At 39.7% G+C, this 21445-nt stretch overlaps 1 protein-coding gene across 1 annotated transcript in view; it reads left to right on the top strand.

Annotated features, from left to right (window-relative positions):
* Positions 1-3958, top strand: part of LOC127447421 (N-chimaerin-like) — a 94902-nt gene extending 90944 nt beyond the window's left edge. Inside the window, exon 13 of the mRNA XM_051709302.1 lies at positions 2911-3958. Within this exon, the coding sequence (XP_051565262.1) occupies positions 2911-3082 (172 nt within the window). The 3' untranslated portion in view covers positions 3083-3958. The remainder of the gene's footprint in view (positions 1-2910) is intronic.
* The last annotated feature ends 17487 nt before the right edge of the window (positions 3959-21445 follow it).

The raw sequence follows: 21445 nt of genomic DNA, 5'->3' as shown, positions 1-21445 counted from the left end.
CCACCCCATCTCTGGAGGATAGACGCTGCCCTTCCGGACATTCTGTCAGCCGGTGGTCCACCCTGCCTCCTGGGAACCTGGGGGAGAGATGAAGGGAGGGAGAGGGGAGAGGGAAAGGGTGAGCGAGAGACACACACAGAGAGAGGAGAAAGAGAGAAAACTTGCTCGCCGGTCCCCGGACACGCTGTCGCCTGGACCTCAACTGCTCCTCTGCCCTCTGGCGGATGACAGCTCACTCCTTCCCCAGTGGATGGCAGCGAGTCCTCCGGCTCCTGGCGGACAGAACCCCTCCTTCCCTTCTTCGGCGGACTGCAGCGGTTCTCCAGCTCTCGGCGGCCGGCAGCGACCCACCCATCCTCAGGCAGGCGGCTGCTCCTTTGGCTGACGGCAGCGGCGAGGACTCTGCAACAGCTCATCCCTCCCAGGTTTCGGCACCACTGTAACAGTTCAAGGATGGGCAAGGAGGAGGCGGGAACCGGCAGAACAGTCAACGTAAATTTTAATGTCAAACATAAACTTAAAACAACATAAGACGAACACACACACATCGCGGCTGCGTGCGTCTCTCTCTCTCTCTAACTGGCATCTCCGGCCCTCCCTTATCTCGCTCTCCTGCTGATTATCTAATTCAGTGCCGGCCATGCACCCCCCATCTCTGGAGGGGAGACGCTGCCCTTCCGGCCGTTCTGTCAGCCGGTGGTCAACCCCGCCTCCTTAGTGGGAGGCACAGAGAGAGGAGAGAGAGAGAAGAACTTGCTCACCACCCCCCAGCAGACAGCAGCGAGCCTTCCGACCCCTAGAGGATGGAACTTCTCCTCCCCTTCTTGGCAGATGGCAGCGGTTCCTCTGGCTCTCGGTGGCCAGCAGTGACCCCTCCGTCCCCAGGCAGATGGCTGCAGCTGCTCCTCTGGCAGACGGCAGCGGCGAGGACTCTGTGACAGCGCATCCCTCCTCCTTCCCGGGTTTTCGGCACCACTGTAACAGGTAAAGGTCGGGCAAGGAGGAGGCGGGAACCGGCTGAAACACACACACATACAGTGCGGCCGTGTGCGTCTCTCTCTCTAACTGGCATCTCCGGCTCCCCTTTATCTCGCTTTCTCACTGATCAGCTAATTCAGCGCCAGCCGTGCACCCTCACGGCCCGACCACACCCTCGTTCTCGTCACAGAGATGTTTTTGTCTGCAAGCTCTTTTCATGTGGAGTTCAAAGTGGCGATCGAAGCTGGTGTTGACGCTCTGACGGAATCATGAATGCGGCTTCACGATTGCTGTAACAAAGCGGAAAGCCACAGTCTAATATTAATATTATGGACGATGAGTTTAAAATATTTAATGCCCATTGCAATGAACATGTGTGGACTAGTTCTATGTGTGGACTAGTTCTTTCAATTAGTCAAACTCCCACTTAGACTTTGGGAAATGTTTAATGTGACTTGAATTGGTGATATTTTAGTGCATTTTTATCTTTATATTGTGGAAAGCTTTGTTTGGAAAATGTTAATAAAGCACAAAAGCAAGTAAATGCATTTTGAAAGGAAAAGAAGTATATTTAAAGGCAAATTTCAGCACTTTCAAAAATCTGTGATTAATCGTGATTAAAAAGTTAATCTACTGACAGCACTGATATTAATCTTAAGTGTGTTTGAAATAACTGTAAGTAGTTTATATGTTTTTTTTTAAATATTTGAATATTTGGTTAAAGTTTGGTCTGTTACAGTGTGATGCTTGTTTTTGTCATTTTGCACATTATTGTCTAAAACATGTTTTGTTTTTTTGTCAAAAATTTTATTATATGCCATTATAGTATAACAGACTAAAAATAGATAAAATTACACGATGAAATATTGACTACATTTAAAGGACGTTTTCGTCAAAAGACAAAAATTATGCCTAAAATAAAAAACTGCGGAAAATTAACAAAATGTTTTCATTATTTAAAAAAAAAAAAATCTATACAGTTTTCAACAAACGTTTTGATTTGGACTTAAATGGTGTAATTCTTATGTAAAAAGTAAACTACTATTTTTCCTAACTCTTTGGATACCATTTGATTCCCTAAATGAACCATTAATTTAATCAAATATGATATTTTTAAGAGACTTTACTGACTTTGACACATTCATGATGGTCTTCAGTGGCATCATTTTCTGTTTTATGGTTGTTTTGTCACACAACTCTATTTTTGATTACATCACATTTACGTTGTTTTGGCAGACAAAAGTTGTTCAATTATTAATAATAGGCCAATTATAAAACAAAACTTCTTCACTACTTACTGTTTCAATAGATAATAATTAAATATTATTCGGTTACACAACCTTGACATTTTTTATTTAAGCCGCACAAAAAAGATTAAAAAAAATTTATTCAGAAACTGAAAACATGTTAATCATAGAATAGGTGTATTCACAGGGTTCCTGCGGGTCCTTAAAAAGCCTTAAAATGTCTTAAATTCAGTTTTCTAAAATTTAAGTTCATAAAAAGTCTTAAACATCTTAAATGGTATAACAAAAGTCTTAATTATCATATAAATAGGTCTAAAATTTGGGGTGCCTAATGTGATTTTTACACTTTAAAAGGGTTTTAATTTAATAAACGTTATATGCATGCGCGGCAGGCTTTAAAGTGAAAAGCATGCAGGGAATTCGAGATTCAATGTTTCCAGCAGCTTCTGAATTTGGACTCTTGTAGCCTCTGTCTAATATCGGTCAACCTCTAATTCATATGTTCTGATATATTGGTACATAAACCAATTTTAATATGATGTGTGTATATATATATATATATATATACACATTCTATATTTTTTGTAATAAATTAATCGATTTCAATGTGAGCTTATGGGTGTTTTTAGTTGAGTTTGTATGTAATATTTTATGTTATGAAACATTTATATATGTTTGCGTGCAGGGTAACTCAGAATGAGAAGGATAACCTGATGAACGCTGAGAATCTTGGGATCGTATTCGGGCCAACCTTGATGCGAGCGCCCGATCTGGATGTCATGACAGCTCTGAACGACATTCGCTATCAGAGGCAGGTGGTGGAGTTACTCATCAAGAATGAAGACATCCTCTTCTAGTCGGGAATGAATCACGAGACTGCATTCTTCTTCTTTGACTCTGTCTAGACTTGAATATGAAGGATTCTTGTATTATAGTACATTTTCGGACCAGTACTTACTAACGTGTACTGTACCTTTTTTTTTTTTCCTGTCTGATGGATTATGTTCCTGTATCTTGCATGGCTTTCTCCCCATTTTTGTCGGGGGTCATTGAAGCTTAAGGTTGCCACTCAGTGTAGTGAGCGTGGTGTACTTCAGCATTATTATTGGATTGTTCTGACTGTGGCCAGAAGTGCTGGAGTCTGGCAGATCGTACTTCTGTCATTCCTTTTGCACAACAAACAGATGTTTTTGTTTTGTTTTTGTACAACAATGTGAATCTGGATATCATAAAGTGATTTTTGGAGACACTTTATCTGAAGAGCCGTAAAGAAGAATGGTGACACATTGTGCACACATACTGTAATAACCTCCTCATATGTTATAAATGAACTCTTATTTAGACAATCCCTGGTAATTGTTTATAATGCTCTCAAATTTGAGAGGTCTGTTATTCATGTAAGTACAGTATATGCTTTGAATGTTTAATTTATGGCTCTGCAGGTAACGCGTCACTAGTGATTTTTCAAAATGTTGTTTTGTTTTTATTCCTACTGTCAGGTTTATCTGGCTCTCTGCTCTGCCTTTATACACCAGACTTCTTTATGAGGGTCGAAATAATTATTTCTACTGTTGAGATTTACAGTCTTTGTACATTTCAGAATTCATTATCGTAGATTTGCGTTTAGAAAACACTCTTGCACTCTCAACATGACTGGTTGATGGTTTTGTTTCTATGTTTTTGTATTTGTTTTTGAGCATGAAAACGTTAAATTATTAAAATGTACTTTTAGTATGGTGTTTTGGGTCAATTTATACACAAAACTGGGTAACACTTTACATTTCTGTTCTCTTGGTTAAGGGTTCATTAATGACCACGGGGCTGTTGAATGCTTAATTCTGATTGGTTGACGAAAGTTCTAAGGTGTGCAATTAGTTTTCAGTAAACGCATGACTATGAAGTAGTTCAGTAGGCTTCATGTATAAAACTCTGCGTAGATTTCATCCTAAGAGTATGTGTTCGCACAAAAGTCAGATTCCTTTTATAAATACCAGCTAGTGAAAGATTGTGCGTACATGCACGTGATTTATTACCCACCCCGTCTCCTCTCCAAAATAACCATATATGGCATGTACAACAGCTGTTTTACTATGCATAACCTCATTTACTCATTTAATTACCATATGCATATCACCATCCAAACACGTGACTACAGCGTTTGACGGTACAAGAAACTATGAACATTAAGAGATAATACAAACTGTAAATGCCCCAAGTGCCCATAAGTTAGATGCTGGTGCTAAAAATTATTTCTTTGTCTTGTTTTAGAGTAAACAATCTAGACATCCTTTAAACAAGATCTGTTTACCCAAGAAACATTATTTTATAAGATATAATGATATCTAACCTATGCAATTCTGTGCTTCTCAGACAATGTTTTAAATAGTTTTAAAGGTGTTTATATAGAGAAGTTAAATATTTAATACTGGAAACAAAACAAATATTATTAAAATTATTTTTGCTGTTTAAAACCATTGTCTGATATCAATGGATAACTAAAATAAAATGTGCAAGCTTACCTTTTTTTTATATATATATATTCAACTTGAAAAACAGCTGAACGGCAAAAATATAATGAATAATATTTTTATAAGACTACGAACTGTTTTGTTTGGTTTTATTTTTTTGCAATTCAGGTCGGGCTGAAGTGGGGCAGGCAGCCCATTTTATGGTCATGTTTTGCAGTGCTGTACCTGTTTGCAGCAGTACAAGACTGTGTTTCTGATGAGACCAGTGGACACAGTCAGCCACCAGACTTCGAAATGGTCCGTTCTATTCGAATGTGTCTGGCAGTCTGTCATTATACCATCTCTTTTACCAGACCATTTCACGTCAGTCAGAGCAGTGGCGGTTCTGGCTTACTTGGTGCCCGAGGTGAGATCCGACGATCCACCTTAACTTCCCAACCCCTCCCCAATTATGGATTTTATGATTTTAACAACTTTTTTTACACAACTATACTTTAACACAAAATATATAACACCCAAAATTTTTAATTTTATCATCATTTAATCACCCTCATGACATCCCAGATGCGTATGACATTCTTTCTTCTGCTGAACACTATTGAAAACATTTTTAGAAAAATATCTCAGCTTTGTAGTTCCATACAATGCAAGTCAATGTTGGTTTGAACTTTGAAGCTAAAAAAAAATCACATAAAGGCAGCATAAATGTAGTCCATAAGACTCCAGTGGTTAAATCCATGTCTTCAGAAGCGACATAATAGGTGTAGGTGAGAAACAGATAAATATTTAAGTAATTTTTTTACTCTATCTCCACTTTCACATCTGAAAGTCACATGTGATGCCTGTTTAGTTTCACTTTCAGATCTGAAAGTGTAAGTGGAGATTTAGAGTAAAACGAGATTATCGATCTGTTTCTCACCCACACCTATCATATCACTTCTAAAGACATACAGGTGCATCTCAATAAATTAGAATGTCGTGGAAAAGTTCATTTATTATTTGTTAAATGTGAGCCAAAATCATCACAATTAAAAGAACCAAAGACTTAAACTACTTCAGTCTGTGTGCATTGAATTTATTTAATACACGAGTTTCACAATTTGAGTTGAATTACTGAAATAAATGAACTTTTCCACGACATTCTAATTTATTGAGATGCACCTGTATATTTAACTTCTGGAGTCTTATGGATTACTTTTATGCTGCCTTTATGTGCTTTTTGGAGCTTCAAGTTTCTAGCCAACATTCACTTGCATTATTTGGACCTACAGAGCTGAAATATTCTAAAAATCTTCATTTGCATTCTGAAAAAGAAAGAAAGCCATGTTTCTGGAATGGCATGAGGGTGAGTAAATTATGAGAGAAATTTCATTTTGGGGTATAACTAGACAATGAATATAGAAATGAAGTAACTATATACGTATATATACATATATATATATACACTGGCGGCCAAAAGTTTGGAATAATGTACAGATTTTGATGTTTCAGAAGGAAATTGGTACTTTAATTCACCAAAGTGGCATTCAACTGATCACAAAGTATAGTCAGGACATAACTGATGTAAAAAACAGCACCATCACTATTTGAATTTTTTTTTAATTTTTGATCAAATCTAGACAGGCCCCATTTCCAGCAGCCATCACTCCAACACCTTATCCTTGAGTAATCATGCTAAATTGATCATTTGGTACTAGAAAATCACTTGCCATTATATCAAACACTGCTGAAATCTATTTGGTTCGTTAAATGAAGCTTAACATTGTCTTTGTGTTTGTTTTTGAGTTGCCACAGTATGCAATAGACTGGCATGTCTTAAGGTCAATATTAGGTCAAAAATGGCAAAAAAGAAACAGCTTTCTCTAGAAACTCTTCAGTCAATCATTGTTTTGAGGAATGAAGGCTATACAATGCTTGAAACTGCCAAAAAACTGAAGATTTCATACAAAGGTGTACACTACAGTCTTCAAAGACAAAGGACAACTGGCTCTAACAAGGACAGAAAGAGATGTGGAAGGCCAGATGTACAACTAAACAAGAGGATAAGTACATCAGAGTCTCTAGTTTGAGAAATAGATGCCTCAGCTGACAGCTTCATTGAATTCTACCCGCTCAACACCAGTTTCATGTACAACAGTAAAGAGAAGACTCAGGGGTGCAGGCCTTATGGGAAGAATTGCAAAGAAAAAGCCTCTTTTGAAACAGAAAAACAAAAAGAAAAGGTTAGAGTGGGCAAAGAATCACAGACATTGGACAACAGATAATTGGAAAAGAGTGTTATGGATCTTAACCCCATTGAGCTTTTGTGGGATCAGCTAGACTGTAAGGTGTGTGAGAAGTGCCTCACAAGACAGCCACATCTATGGCAAGTGCTACAGGAAGTGTGGGGTGAAATGTCACCTGAGTATCTGGACAAACTGACAGCTAGAATGCCAAAGATCTGCAAAGCTGATGGAGGATTGGAGGAGGATTTTTTGATTAAAACTCTTTGAAGTAGGTTAAGAAGTTCTGAATTTTTTTTCAAATTGTAATAGTAATTTTTCATGTTATTAATGTCCTGACTGTACATTGTGATCAGTTGAATGCCACTTTAGTGATTAAAAGTACCATTTTTTTTTTCTCCATAAGAGCAAAATCTGTATATTATTCCAAACTTTTGGCCACCAGTGTATATATTTGGCAAATTATATTAACATTATATATACAGAACATAAATTGCACAATTAAATAATAGAGTCAATAAATAAAGAAAATGGCAGAATACTTAAAGATTGCTGCTTGTGCTATTACACATAATTCCTCATTTCAAATTTAACCCTCCCCTCCTAATTTTCATAGATGCAAAATCATCAATCACTTTGTCAAATCTGCCCAGCAATCAGGTTGATACTAATTTTGATACAAGACCACTAAGTCGATCCCGTGTCATGGTGTACCTATACTGTTGATTATGGTTATCTTATGTTTGTTCAGAATGTAAGAATGCATTATAAACATCTATAATCCTAACCATAAAGAGCCTTTAGGCTGAGTAGCCTGTCAGGAACAATTCGGGGCACCTTTCCCCCACCTTTACACACAGTCAAGAGTATGCGGGCAGTGCACACATATTTACACATCAAGTTTATTTTTTATAAATCCAGATGTTTGTGTGGGAAATTGCATTTCAATGCCCATTGTATGCGTACTCAACGTTTAAGGCCAAAGTATACTTCGGCTGTCGCTCCGTGCTCAGTATGCTTGACCCAGATTTCATCATCAGCAACAGTCTGCCTTGACTGTCCGAGCATGGCCCAGATTTTCTTGACAAGTGGACAGTCCTCATCTATGTGCATCGCTGGCGCATGTGCCTGTTGTTGACTGTAATACAAGAGTATCACAAAGCAGTCGTAGTGTGCATGTGTCGAACGCGTTCGTATTCACAAAAGAGTATACTTTGAAAAGCAAAGCAGTCGACCGGGCGCGATCCGATCAGGAACTAAGAAAAACAAAGTATACCCAGGCCTTTATGCATCAGACCCCAGGTCTTGACTGCATTACAGTTCCGTATTCCTTCACCAAATTATTTCAGTTATTTCAAAGAACCGTACAGGCTTCCGCAGCAAAATAACCATACAAAAAGACATTGGCTAAGTAAATTGGTTAAGAATGACACACAATTTCTATAATATCCTAAATTTATTTTAATTTCTGTGGAAAGCACCCTTTCTCTCTCTCTCTCTCTCTCTCTCCCTCTCTCTCTTTCAATTCAATTCAGCTTTATTTGCATGACAGTTGGAGTATAGTATTGCCAAAGCATTTTAAGTGTTACAATGAGGGAGGTCACAAGAGCAGGATCTAAACGCAGCTTTGTTTAATAATAATAAAACAAAATACAAAGCAGGATAATGCTGAAACAAGTCAAGACAGGAAACCAGGAAGCGAAACAAAAGGTAAACAAACAGAACTAGAACCGGAGCATGAACTGGATAGAAACATTACAACTGACCAAGGGGAACAGACATCAGGGCAATTTATACACAAGTGATAATTAGGTAAATGAAACACAGGTGAAAACAATAGGGAACAGCTGGTAGCGATCAGGGCAGGGAATCATGGGAAATGTAGTCTGGGGGAAACAGATGACAGAGGCAAAACACAGGGCAGACAACAGTGAATCGTAACATAACCCCCCCCCTTAACGGGTGGCTCCTGACGCCCAAGGAGGGCAGGAAGGGGAGGCAGGGCCAAGATGGAGCTGGAAAACAAAGAGTTCAGAGCAGAACAAGCTGGTGGTCAAAGGACCCAGGAGACCAGATTAGATCAGGCAGACAACCATAGGACCAAAGAAACCAGGGCAGGTCAGGCAGATGACCAGGGGACCAAGGAAACCAGGGCAGACCAGGCAGACGGTCAGGGGACCAAGGAAGCCAGGGCAGATCAGGTGGTCGACCATGGAGCCAAGGAAACCAGGGCAGATCAGGCAGACTACCAGGGGACCAAGGAAACCAGGGCAGATCAGGTAGATGACCAGGGAACCAAGGAAACCAGGGCAGATCAGGCAGATGACCAGGGATCCAAGGAAACCAGAGCAGATCAGGCAGATGGCCAGGAGACCAAGGAAGCCAGAGCAGATCAGGCAGATGGTCATGAGACCAGGGATACCAGAGCAGATCAGGTGGATGATCTGGAGACCCAGAAGACCAGAGTAGATCAAGCAGATGGTAAGGAGACCCAGAAGACCAGAGCAGATCAGACGGATGGTCAGGATACCCAGAAGACCAGAGCAGATCAGGCAGATGGTCAGGAGACCAGGGAGACCAAAGCAGATCAGGCGGATGGCCAGGAGTCCAGAGCAGATCAGGCAGACAGCCAGGAGATCCAGAAGACCAGAGCAGATCAGGCGGATGGCAAGGAGACCAGAGCAGATCAGTCGGACGGCCAGGAGACCCAGAAGACCAGAACAGATCAGGCGGATGGCCAGGAGACCAGAGCAGATCAGGTGGACAGCCAGGAGACCAGAGTAGATCAGGTGGACAGCCAGGGGACCCATGGTCGTGAACATGGGCTGAGACTTGGAAACGACCTCCGTGGTCGAGTACATGAGCAGAGACTCAGAGATGACCTCTGTGGTCGTGAACATAGGACAGAGACTCGGAGACGACCTCTGTGGTTGTGAACATGGACAGAGACTCGGAGACGACCTCTGTAGTTGTGAACATGGGCAGAGACTTGGAAACGACCTCCGTAGTCAAGTACAAGGACAGAGACTTGGAAATGACCTCTGTGGTCGTGAACATGGGCAGAGACTCGGAGACGACCTCTGTGGTCATGAACATAGACAGAGACCTGGAAATGACCTCTGTGGTCATGAACATGGGCAGAGACTCGGAAACGACCTCTGTGGTCGTGAACATGGGCAGAGACTTGGAAACGACCTCCGTGGTCGTGTACAAGGGCAGAGACTTGGAAACGACCTCTGTGGTCCTGTACAAGGGCAGAGACTCGAAGACGACCTCTGTGGTCGTGAACATGGGCAGAGACTCAGAGACGACCTCTGTGGTCGTGAACATGGGCAGAGACTCGGATACGACCTCCGTGGTCATGTACAAGATCAGAGACTTGGAGATGACCTCCGTAGTCGTGAACATGGGCAGAGACTCGGAGACGATCTCTGTGGTCATGAACATGGGCAGAGACTTGGAAACGGCCTCTGTGGTTGTGAACATGGGCAGAGACATGGAAACGAACTCTGTGGTCATGAACATGGGCAGAGACTTGGAAACAACCTCTGTGGTCATGAATATGGGCAGAGACTTGGAAATTACCTCCATGGTTGTGTACATGGGCAGAGACTTGGGAACAGAAGCCTTTCTCCTCCTCCTGGAGGCCGAAGTTGGCAGCGCAGGCTCTGGGACGGACAAGGCTGGCAATGCTGGCTCTGGGATGGACGAAGCTTCCAGCTCGTTGGCCGTGGCAGGCGTGGGCATTGACTTGTTGGCCGTGGCAGGCGTGGGTGTTGGCTCATTGGCCATGGCAGGCGTGGGCGTTGGCTCATTGAACAATGAACCATGGCCAACATTGGTTCATTGGCCATGGCAGGCATGGGCTCGTTGACCTTGGCAGGAAGGAGTACTGACAAGCTGTGAGGAAGAGTCTTCATGACCCTACACACCGACATCAGTGGTGGATAATTCTACTTGGAGACAAGGGCCGAGAAGGGCTCCAATCAGGGAGTCACGGAAGGCTGGGCCGTGACATGGTGTGGAGCTGACTCATATGTTGCTGTGATATGGCGTGGAGCAGACTCAGACATGGCTGTGACATGGCAAGGAGCAGACTCGGACGTGACTGTGACATGGCGTGGAGCAGACGCAGACGTGGCTGTGATATGGCGTGGAGCAGACGCAGACGTGGCTGTGATATGGCGTGGAGCAGACTCAGACGTGGTTGTGACATGGTGAGGAGCAGACTCAGACGTGGTTGCGACATGGCATGGAGCAGGCTCAGACGTGGCTGTGACATGCCGTGGATCAGATTCTGACGTGGCTGTGACATGGAGTGGAGCAGACTCAGATTTGACTGGGACATGGTGTAGAGCAGACTCAGGCATGGCTGTGATGTGGTGTGGAGAGGATTCAGGCGTGGCTGACTCGGAAGCCGGGATTGGGATTGATTGAGGAGGATCTGCTGAAGCGAATGTCTCTAATACCAGCTCAACATATTCCTCCCATGTGTAATCTCTGGTCGCCAGCAACTCCCTCCACTGGTGTGCAATGAGTCCAATTTGATACATGGATTTTAGGGTAGAATCAGAAAACTCTGTGTATCTGGCAAGGATACTAAACAGATTGGAATATTCCTGGACGGGTAAATTCACTTGGGTCAGCTGAATGAAAGGAGCCGCTAGATCTGTAAGACTGGCACAAAATTGTTTGCATCACTTCCGGGAAAGTCAAAGAACTCTGCGAGAACCAATGTCATAAAACTTTCACACAGAGGAGCATCTCCACCTGAGAAAACACACCCCACTGATTGGGGACCATAAAACGCAAATCACACTCACATCTGCTCTCTCTCTCTCACCTCAGATTACTTTAAGGACACCAAAAACTAAGTTATGACTTATCCTGTTCTGTAATGTAAAGTGCAACTCGTAAAAGGGTTTCATTCCCTTTCAGCAAAGTCAAATCACAAGTAAGATTTAAGAACTTAGTAAAATACTGTATTCTTTCAGGGGCATGACTCCTCCCAGACCAGATGCAGATTAGGCGCATTCTTTGTAAACATCAATCAAATACTCAATCACAAGTTTCAGAGGTCTACCTTCAAACCCCTAAATTGTAAACCAAATCCTGGATAACATCAAACAAACACATTTGAAATAACAATAGAATCGTTTTGGTATTTAAGGAGAGATGACAAAGGAATCAGGGTCTCTGTAGCCAGATGATCCACACAGTAAACATTGTGTGTAGTTTTTTCTCTACCAGGTAATTGCAATTTGTTTTTCTTATGTTTGGTAAATGTTTGAATGGAATGCAACTTTAATTATATTATTATGCTTGGTTCATTGATAGCTTTGAATTTGATTTAATATTTTAATTGGATTGTTTGAATATATTACAATTACCTGGTAAATAAATTGTTATTATTCATTCTGAAGGACTGTTTTCTAGTATATTTCTTATTAACTACAAATCTATGGTCAGAGTTGGCTTAACTAAGCTACTTCAGAAGTAACCCATTAGTTAAGTATGTAAAAGGCAAAAACGGCAAACCGAGAACCTATAATAGAACTTAGCCAAGCAGAATTAAATGGGAATACTAAGGGTAGGACAGAAAATCTGTAAAACAGAACTTAATTGACTGGGGCTAAACGGTGAGTCTAGAATCTATATGAACTTAGCCAAATAAGACTAAACGGATAAAGCCGAGAACCTATAAGGACTTAAAACTTACTAATATCTGAAACTGATGAGTTTTGTAGTCAAAGGACCTGTGTCCGGCCAGCACAGGACCCAAATAACACTGAAATAACAAATGCAGTCTAGAAGAGAGAATTTAAAAATAAGACACAAAACTTAAATTCAGAGCATAGATACATCAACAAGGTTATTTCATAATTGGAGTGATGTAAAGAATGAATAAAGAAAATAAATAAAAGAATTAACGATAAGATTAATAAAACATGGAACTCAAATCAAATAATCAAAGTATTATTTAATGTTGCACACGATAAGACAGAACACGCAGGAGACCTTCAGCCACGCCACTGGATACCGTCCTTGGACCAGTGGGTGACTTCCCCCTTACAGATCCATTTCGGTCAGTCGGTTGTTCTGTTACAGTGAGGGAGGTCACAAGAGCAGGATCTAAACACAGCTTTGTTTAATAATAATAAAACAAAATACAAAGCAGGGTAATGCTGAAACAAGGTAAGACAGGAAACCAGGAAGCGAAACAAAACGTAAACAAACAGAACTAGAACCAGAGCATGAAATGGATAGAAACATTACAACGGACCAAGGGGAACAGACATCAGGGCAATTTATACACAAGTGATAATTAGGTAAATGAAACACAGGTGAAAACAATAGGGAACAGCTGGTAGCGATCAGGGCAGGGAATCATGGGAAATGTAGTCCAGGGGGAAACAGATGACAGAGGTGAAACACAGGGCAGACAACAGTGAATCGTAACATTAACGTTATGTAAATACAAACTGTTTTACATAATATAATACAATAATAAATACAACAATTAGTAGTAATGCAAGAAAAAGAAAATGTAAACATTTAAATATTAAGAATGATTAAATTGAATAAAAAGATATATAGTATATGCAAAATAGGAGAATATATCCAATATGAATGAAATGTATACAGTGAATTAGTCATGTCTAACAGTGTAAATGGCAGACACATATTTAGCAGCTAGTGTGGCTGTGCTGTCGTCCTCTCCAAGTATATAGGGGATTTTCTCTGTATCATTGAGTATAAGGAATGACGGATTCAGTGTTTCAAATTTGGGGAAAAACATTTCTCTCACAGTGTGGTACTTGGGATAGATGAGAAGAAAGTGTTTCTCATCCTCCATTTGCTTTAGGTCACAGTGTCTGCATATTCTCTGCTCTCTCGGTGTCCAGGCTTTCTTATGTCTTCCTCTCTCTATTTCTACATCATGATCACTTCATCTGTATTTTGAGAGGATTTTCTCTCTTTTAATTGTTTAACTGAAGTAGTTCGCCAATTATGTGGTTCTATTTAGTGCCGAATAACATTGGAGTTTGTTTTGGAGGTCAAATTGAGTTTTTAACATTTTATAATGAGCATCTTTGAGATTTTTCTCAATGTCTTTAATAATGATTTTTAGAGTTGTACCTGGAGTCAATCACAGGTTGAGTTTCATTAACTAGTTTAAAAGCCAGTGTATTTAGAGGATGAGAAACTGGTGGGATCTCATTGGTGAGGAGGGCTTTATATTTTATAGACTCAGGATCAGACTGATGGAGGTGATGCCAGAATGGAACAGATCTCTTCTGTATTTCAATGTTTAGGGGATATAAGCCTAATTCATTCCTGCAGCCGGTATTGGTAGTGCCTCTATGTACCCCCATAATATTCTTTGCAAATTCCAACTGAACTTTTTTTCTACTGCAGTTTTATCCCAATTTTGAAAATGTAAGACCGGTCCCCAAATTTCACATCCATATTATAGAACTGCTTTAATGATTGAGTTGTATAATTTAATCCATGTTTTAATTGGTAATTTCATATGGCCGAATCGTGATTTAATTGCATAAAATGCCCTCAATGCCTTTTCAGTCAATGCTTTTACAGCCAGACCGAAACCCCCAGATGCACCGATCTCAGTGCCCAGATAAATGTCGCTGGTGCTGTGCTGTAGGACCTCTCCTCTGTAGATGAACTGGTATTTGTTTCCCTGAGATCTGGTCTTCTTCTGGAATACCATGACTCTGGTTTTGTCCAGGTTGACTGTAAGGGCCCACTCCTGACAGTACTCCTCCATCAGGGACAAGCTCTGCTGAAGACCCTCTGCTGTGGGAGACAGCAGGATTAAATCATCTGCATACAGCAGACATTTGACCTCAGTGTCATGTAGAGCGAGGCTAGGGATACTGCTGCAAAATCATTTATATAGATGTTAAATAGGGTTGGACTCAGACTGCATCCCTGTCTCAAGCCACGTCCCTGCTGGAAGAATACTGTCCTGTGATTTCTCATTTTGATTGCACATTTACTGTTTGCATACAGGGATTGTATAATATCAAATGTTTTTCCACCAATGCCAGTTTGAAGAAGTTTGTAAAATAAACTATTGTGCCAAATTGAGTCGAATGCTTTTTTAAAATCTATAAAACATGCAAATATTTTTCTTTCTTTGTCACTGATGTTTTTGTTAATTCGAGTATGAAGAGAATAAATGTGGTCGGATGTGCGCTGTTTTGGTAAAAAGCCAATTTGTGATTTATTTAGGATGTTGTGTTTTGAAAAGAATGTGACTATGCGGCTATTTATTATACTGCAGAATAACTTCCCTAGGGCACTGCCCACACAAATGCCGCAGTTATTATTGGGGTCAGATTTATCTCCTTTATTTAAATATAGGGGTAATCAGTCCTTCAGACCAGATCTCAGGGAAGATACCAGACCAGAAAATAGATTGAATATTTTGACTAAAGCTTTGATCATGTTGGGGCTGCTGAGTTTAAGCATTTCGTTGCTAATGTTGTCTTGTCCACATGCTTTCTTTAATTTAAGTTTTTTTATATGCTCTATTATTTCTGACATTGTTATAAAGGTATCCAATGGATTTTGATCATTTTTAATTGTTTACTTTAAATCTTCTAGTTCTTAATCTTATAGAGATTCCAAAAAGTGTTTTGGTCTATTGATTCATTAATTTAATCAATTTTGGATTTAAAATATGTTTCTCTTTTGCTGCATATAAGTCTTTTGTAATTCTTCAGACTGTTTGAGTAAGAAACCCTTATTGTCTTATTGTCTGGTTCATTATGTTTTTTGTTAGAAAGCCTTCTTTGTACATTCATTGTCAAACCACACAATGACACGCATTCTTTTTTCTTTATATACATATATATATATATATATATATATATATATATATATATATATATATATATATATATATATATATATATATATATATATATATTTGTTTTGTTTTTTAATGTTGGATAAAGAAGCCAATGTTTCAAATATATGATTAATGTTGTTTGGTGCTAAATTTATTCCATTAATATCTGGGGTGAAATCAGTGGACATAAAATTATCCAGCATCTCTCTCTCTCTCTCTCTCTCTCTCTCTCTCTCTCTCACTCTCTCTCTCTCTCTCTCTCACTCACTCTTGCTCTCTCACTCACTCACTCACTCACTCATTCACTCTTGCTCTCTCTCTCTCTCTCTCTCTCTCTCTCTCTCGATTTCAATTTTAAAATACTTTATTGGCATGATTGTGTTTACATACAATACAGATAATGACAAGACAAATAATAATAATAATAAAACAGTAACAAATAACAATATAAATATAATTAAAATAAGGTGCCAGGTAATTAATCAAATAAAATAAAACCTATAATAACAATATACACTATACAATATAAAATAAAATAAGCATTTAATAAGACATTATGAACATAAAATAATAATAAAAAAATACTGTGACTCTCTCGCTCTCTCTCTCTCTCTCTCTCTCTCTCACTCTCTCACTCACTCACTCTTGCGCTCTCTCTCTCTCTCTCTCTCTCTCTCTCTCTTTCTCACTCACTCACTCACTCACTCTTGCTCTCTCTCTCACACATACACACACAATATCTTGTTACACCAAGTGCTTTAAATCAGTGCAAGCCTTTGTTACTAGTTTTAAAGTGATGCTTTCAAACTAACAATGAAAGTTTGAGCTATAAGCAAGATGCTGAATCTGTGGTGTAAGAAAGTAGTTCTACTCTTTCTTACAGTGTTTTTTGTCATGACCACATTACCATTACCACATTATTTTTCAATAATTCAACTGTCTGTCATCAATTATTCCTTACATAATTCATTTACAAATGTGTTATAAATCTTTAATATGTGGTTATAACAACATGCATAACTGGTTGACTTTCATGCAATACATGCCAAATAGTAAGCCATTATAAATGCCTAACACTTATTCAATACTAGTAACCTATAACAAAGTGTACTTTCATGTAAAGTGGACACATATATAAAGCATTAATTAAGGAGTTGCCAGTATTGGAAAAATATTTACATAAAGTTCTGTATGGTTTAATGGCCATCAGTCTTTATTATATGATATATGCTGTGAATATGCATGAAAACCTGAAAAAGTGTTTTTGCAGAGGACTTTAGTAACTAGGACTAGGAAAACCTATTCTTTTGACATCAACGTGACAATGAAAGTGACAACACAAGCGAGTCAAGACATTACAGTAATGCATATATAGAATAAATAGAAGGTACATAAAATTACATTTTTTACATAAAAAGTGCTGCATATTGTGTGTGAATAATTCCATTATGAGGAAGTGCTTTGTGTTTGTAGTCAGAAAGCATGACCTTGATAAAGCAGGGCTGTATGTTTAATATCTAGAGTGATGGTTCATCTGAAGTCCAGAGAGCCCTCCAGCTCTGTCTCAATCATGCTGATGTGTTCAGAGATTTACACAGACATAATTTGTCCTGAGGCAACCCCCCTCTTCCCATATACAGCCATGTTTTTAATTACTAGACGTACATGCAGATAACATAAGAGGATATTTGCATAGCTAGTGCTGAATGGCATCATCAGATAGTAACAGAATGTCATTACCAGTTAAAACATGTCTGATCAAAGCAGGTACTGAATTGTGTGTGGGCTGTTTCTGATGTCTTATCCATTTTTTCAGAGAGCTCTGTGCTTTATAGACTGCAGCAGTTCAGGTCAGACCCGCCACTGCATTCATGACCTTTCTGTCAGCTGCCGAGTCTTGATGTTCCATGAAATCCCATTAAATTATCTCCCATTGTTCTGCCTAGTAACCATGGAATGACCGTCAAAGGTCCGGTTGTAAAAAGACATGAAGCATGACAGGCTTTGATTAGTGCATGTCTTTGATTTTGTCAGGCTTTATTTATCTGTCCCACATTGCTGTGATTCTTAAACTAAATTTTTCTGGGCTACTGGGATTTTTAAGATTAAAGTACTGAATACAAAATCTAATATAGCATACATATCTTCATTAGCAGTCAGCAGTCAGTCGTGATCTCAAATCAGAATCAGCTTTATTGCCAAGTATGCTTACACATACAAGGAATTTGTCTTGGTGACAGGAGCTTCCAGTACACAACACTACAAAAACAATACAAAAACAGCAGCAAGTCATAGATAATAATAAAAAATAAAAATAATTATACACATACGTACAGACACACATACATACATACACACATACACATGGGTAGTGCAAATCTAAAAAACCAGTAATCCTCTCAGCAGTCCGAACTGTCCTTTGTAGTCTTCTGATGTCTGATTTCAAACCAGACAGTTATTGAAGTGCAGAGGACAAACTCAATGACTGCTGAGTAAAACTGTATCAGCAGCGCCTAAAGTCCACAATGATCTCCACCGTTTTGAGTGTGTTCAGCTCGAGGTTGTTTTGACTGCACCAGACAGCCAGCTGTTCAACCTTCCTTCTGTATGCAGACTCATCGTCATCTCGGATGAGGCCGATGACAGTGGTGTCATCTGCAAACTTCAGGAGCCTGACAGAGGGGTCCTTGGCGATGCAGTCATGGGTGTAGACGGAGAAGAGTATTGGGGAGAACACAAACTGGTGCCCCCACACATCCCTGGGGGGCACCAGTGCTGATTGTATAGGTGCTAGAAGTGAATTTCCCCTGTCTCACAAGCTGCTGCCTGTCCGTCAGAAAGCTGGTAATCCACTGACAGATAGACAAGGGAACAGAGAGTTGGTGTAATTTATTCTGGAGTATAGCTGGGATGATGGTGTTGAAAGCCGAACTGAAGTCCACAAAAAGGATCCTTGCATATGTCCCTGGTCTGTCCAGATGTTGCAGGATATGATGCAATCCTATGTTGACTGCATCATCCACAGACCTGTTTGCTCAATAAGCAAATTGAAAGGGATCTAGAAAGGGTCCAGTGATGTTCTTCAGGTGGGCCAACACCAGTCTCTCAAATGATTTCATGACCACATACGTCAGGGCAACAGGTCTGTAGTCATTAAGTCCCGTGATTTTTGGTTTCTTTGGGACAGGAATAATGATTGAGCGTTTGAAGCAGCATGGGACTTCACACTGCTCCAGTGATCTATTGAAGATCTGTGTGAAGATGTGGGCCAGCTGGTTAGCACAGGATCGAAGACACGCTGGTGAGATGCCATCTGGGCCTGAAGCTTTCCTTGTCTTTTGTATCCGAAAGATGCGGCCCACATCATGTGTAAAGCTACAACATATCCTGGAGACAAAGACAAGGCTCTTTCAGGAAATTCTCAGAATTTTTTGATGGAATATACACTGGCAACCAAAAGTTTGGAATAATGTATAGATTTTGCTCTTTTGGAAAGAAATTGGTACTTTTATTCACCAAAGTGGCATTCAACTATTCTTTCAACCACTAAAGATGGCTTCACTAATAATCTTCCAGAATTATCTCACATACTCAGTAAGCCAAAAAGTCTAGAAGAACTTGATGTAATAACAGAAAATATAAATAGTCTTCTCTAGCACTCTTGATAGTGTCGCCACCCTTCGATTAAAGAAAATTAAAGAAAAAAGCCTCGCACCATGGTACAATGATCACACTCATGCTCTCAAGAGAGCAGCTTGGAAAATGCAGCGCATATTGGAAGAATACAAAATTAGAGGTATTTCACGGTGCATGGAAGGATAGTGGCTGTAGCTACAGACAGGCACTAAAAGCTGCCAGGTCAGCATATTTTAGCAAACTCATAGAAAATAACCACAACAATCCTAGGTGTTTATTCAGTACTGTGGCTAAATTGGTTAGGAATAAAGCACTGACTGAACCAGATATTCCGTCGCAGCACAATAGTAATGACTTTCTTTACTGATAAAATTGAAATAATCAGAAATAAAATTGGAACTATGCAATCAACTGTCACAGTACCTCAGAAAACAGTGTCTCATAATTTTCCTCACGTGCAACTTCAATCCTTTGCTGTCACAGGTCATGAAGAGCTAACAAAAATCAAAAGCCACAACATGTTAGTTAGATCCAATACCAAATAAGCTCTTAAAAGAGGTATTCCCAGTAATCTCTGAAGCTCTTCTTAATATTATTAACTCTTCGCTATCCTTAGGACATGTCCCAAGAAACTTTAAAATGGCAGTTATCAAACCGCTTATTAAGAAGCCACAGCTTGATCATAGATAATTGGCTAATTATAGACCGATTTCAAATCTCCCTTTTATGTTAAAGATACTAGAAAAGATAGTGTCCTCCCAACTATGTTCATCTCTACAGAGAAATTGTACATATGAACAACTTCTGTTAGGATTTAGGCCCCATCACAGTACAGAGACTGCACTTATCAGAGTTACAAATGACTTGCTCTTATCATCTGATCACGGCTGCATTTCTCTTCTAGTGCTTTTAGATCTTAGTGCTGCCTTCGACACAATAGATCACGACATTCTCTTGAAGAGGCTGGAGAATTATGTTGGCATTAGTGGACCTGCTTTCGCATGATTTAGATCCTATTTATCAGATCGCTAGCACATGCTTCCCCTGGGAGATATTATCAGGAATCATGGAATAAGTTTCCACTGTTATGCCGACGATACCCAACTTTATATTTCTTCTAAACCCAACGAAAATTCACAATTCTCCAAATTAGCAGAGTGTATCAATGAAATCAAAGATTGGATGGCCAGAAATTTCCTTCTGCTCAATTCTGACAAAACAGAGGTATTAACGATTGGACCAAAACCTCTTAAAAATAAGCTGCTAAAATATTATTTGACTCTCAATGGATGTACTGTTACGTTGTCTTCTTCAGCAAAGAATTTAGGTGTTCTATTTGATACCAATCTGTCCTTTGAAAATCAAATTTCCAATGTTTGTAGAACAGCATTCTTCCACCTGAGAAATATTGCTAAATTGTTGCTGATGCCAAAAAACTATTCATGCATTCATGACCTCAAGACTAGATTATTGTAATGTATTACTGGGAGGATGTCCAGCAAGTTCAATAAGTAAACTTCAATTGGTTTAAAATGCAGCTGCCAGAATGCTGACCAGAACTAAGAAATATGATCATATTAGCCCAATTTTATCATTTTTACATTCTTGTTGTCATGTTCATTATGATCACAAAATCCAAGAATATCAAAATCCACAAAAGGAGGTAGATCCTTTTCATACTTGGCTCCTATACTATGGAATAGTCTCCCTAACACTGTTCAGGATGCAGACACACTCACTCAGTTTAAGTCTAGATTAAAGACTCATCTATTTAGCCAGGCATACACCTAATTTATCCTTCAACTCACAATTAGGCTGCTTTAGTTAGGTCTGCCGGAACCAGAAACATCCATCATGATCTATTACTCTGCATAAAAATGAATGGCATCTACGCTAATATTGTTCTATTTGTTTCCATGTCTCAACCTTGGGATTCATTACCCATGAATCCCAACTTGGCATTCATTGCCAGAGCCTGCCCGATCCAGCTCCATTCCTGCTTGGTGTCGGACTCCA

This window comes from Myxocyprinus asiaticus, chromosome 10, assembly GCF_019703515.2.
Source record: "Myxocyprinus asiaticus isolate MX2 ecotype Aquarium Trade chromosome 10, UBuf_Myxa_2, whole genome shotgun sequence".
Classification (NCBI taxonomy): Eukaryota; Metazoa; Chordata; class Actinopteri; order Cypriniformes; family Catostomidae; genus Myxocyprinus; species Myxocyprinus asiaticus.
This window is presented reverse-complemented; position numbering and strand designations above follow the sequence as displayed.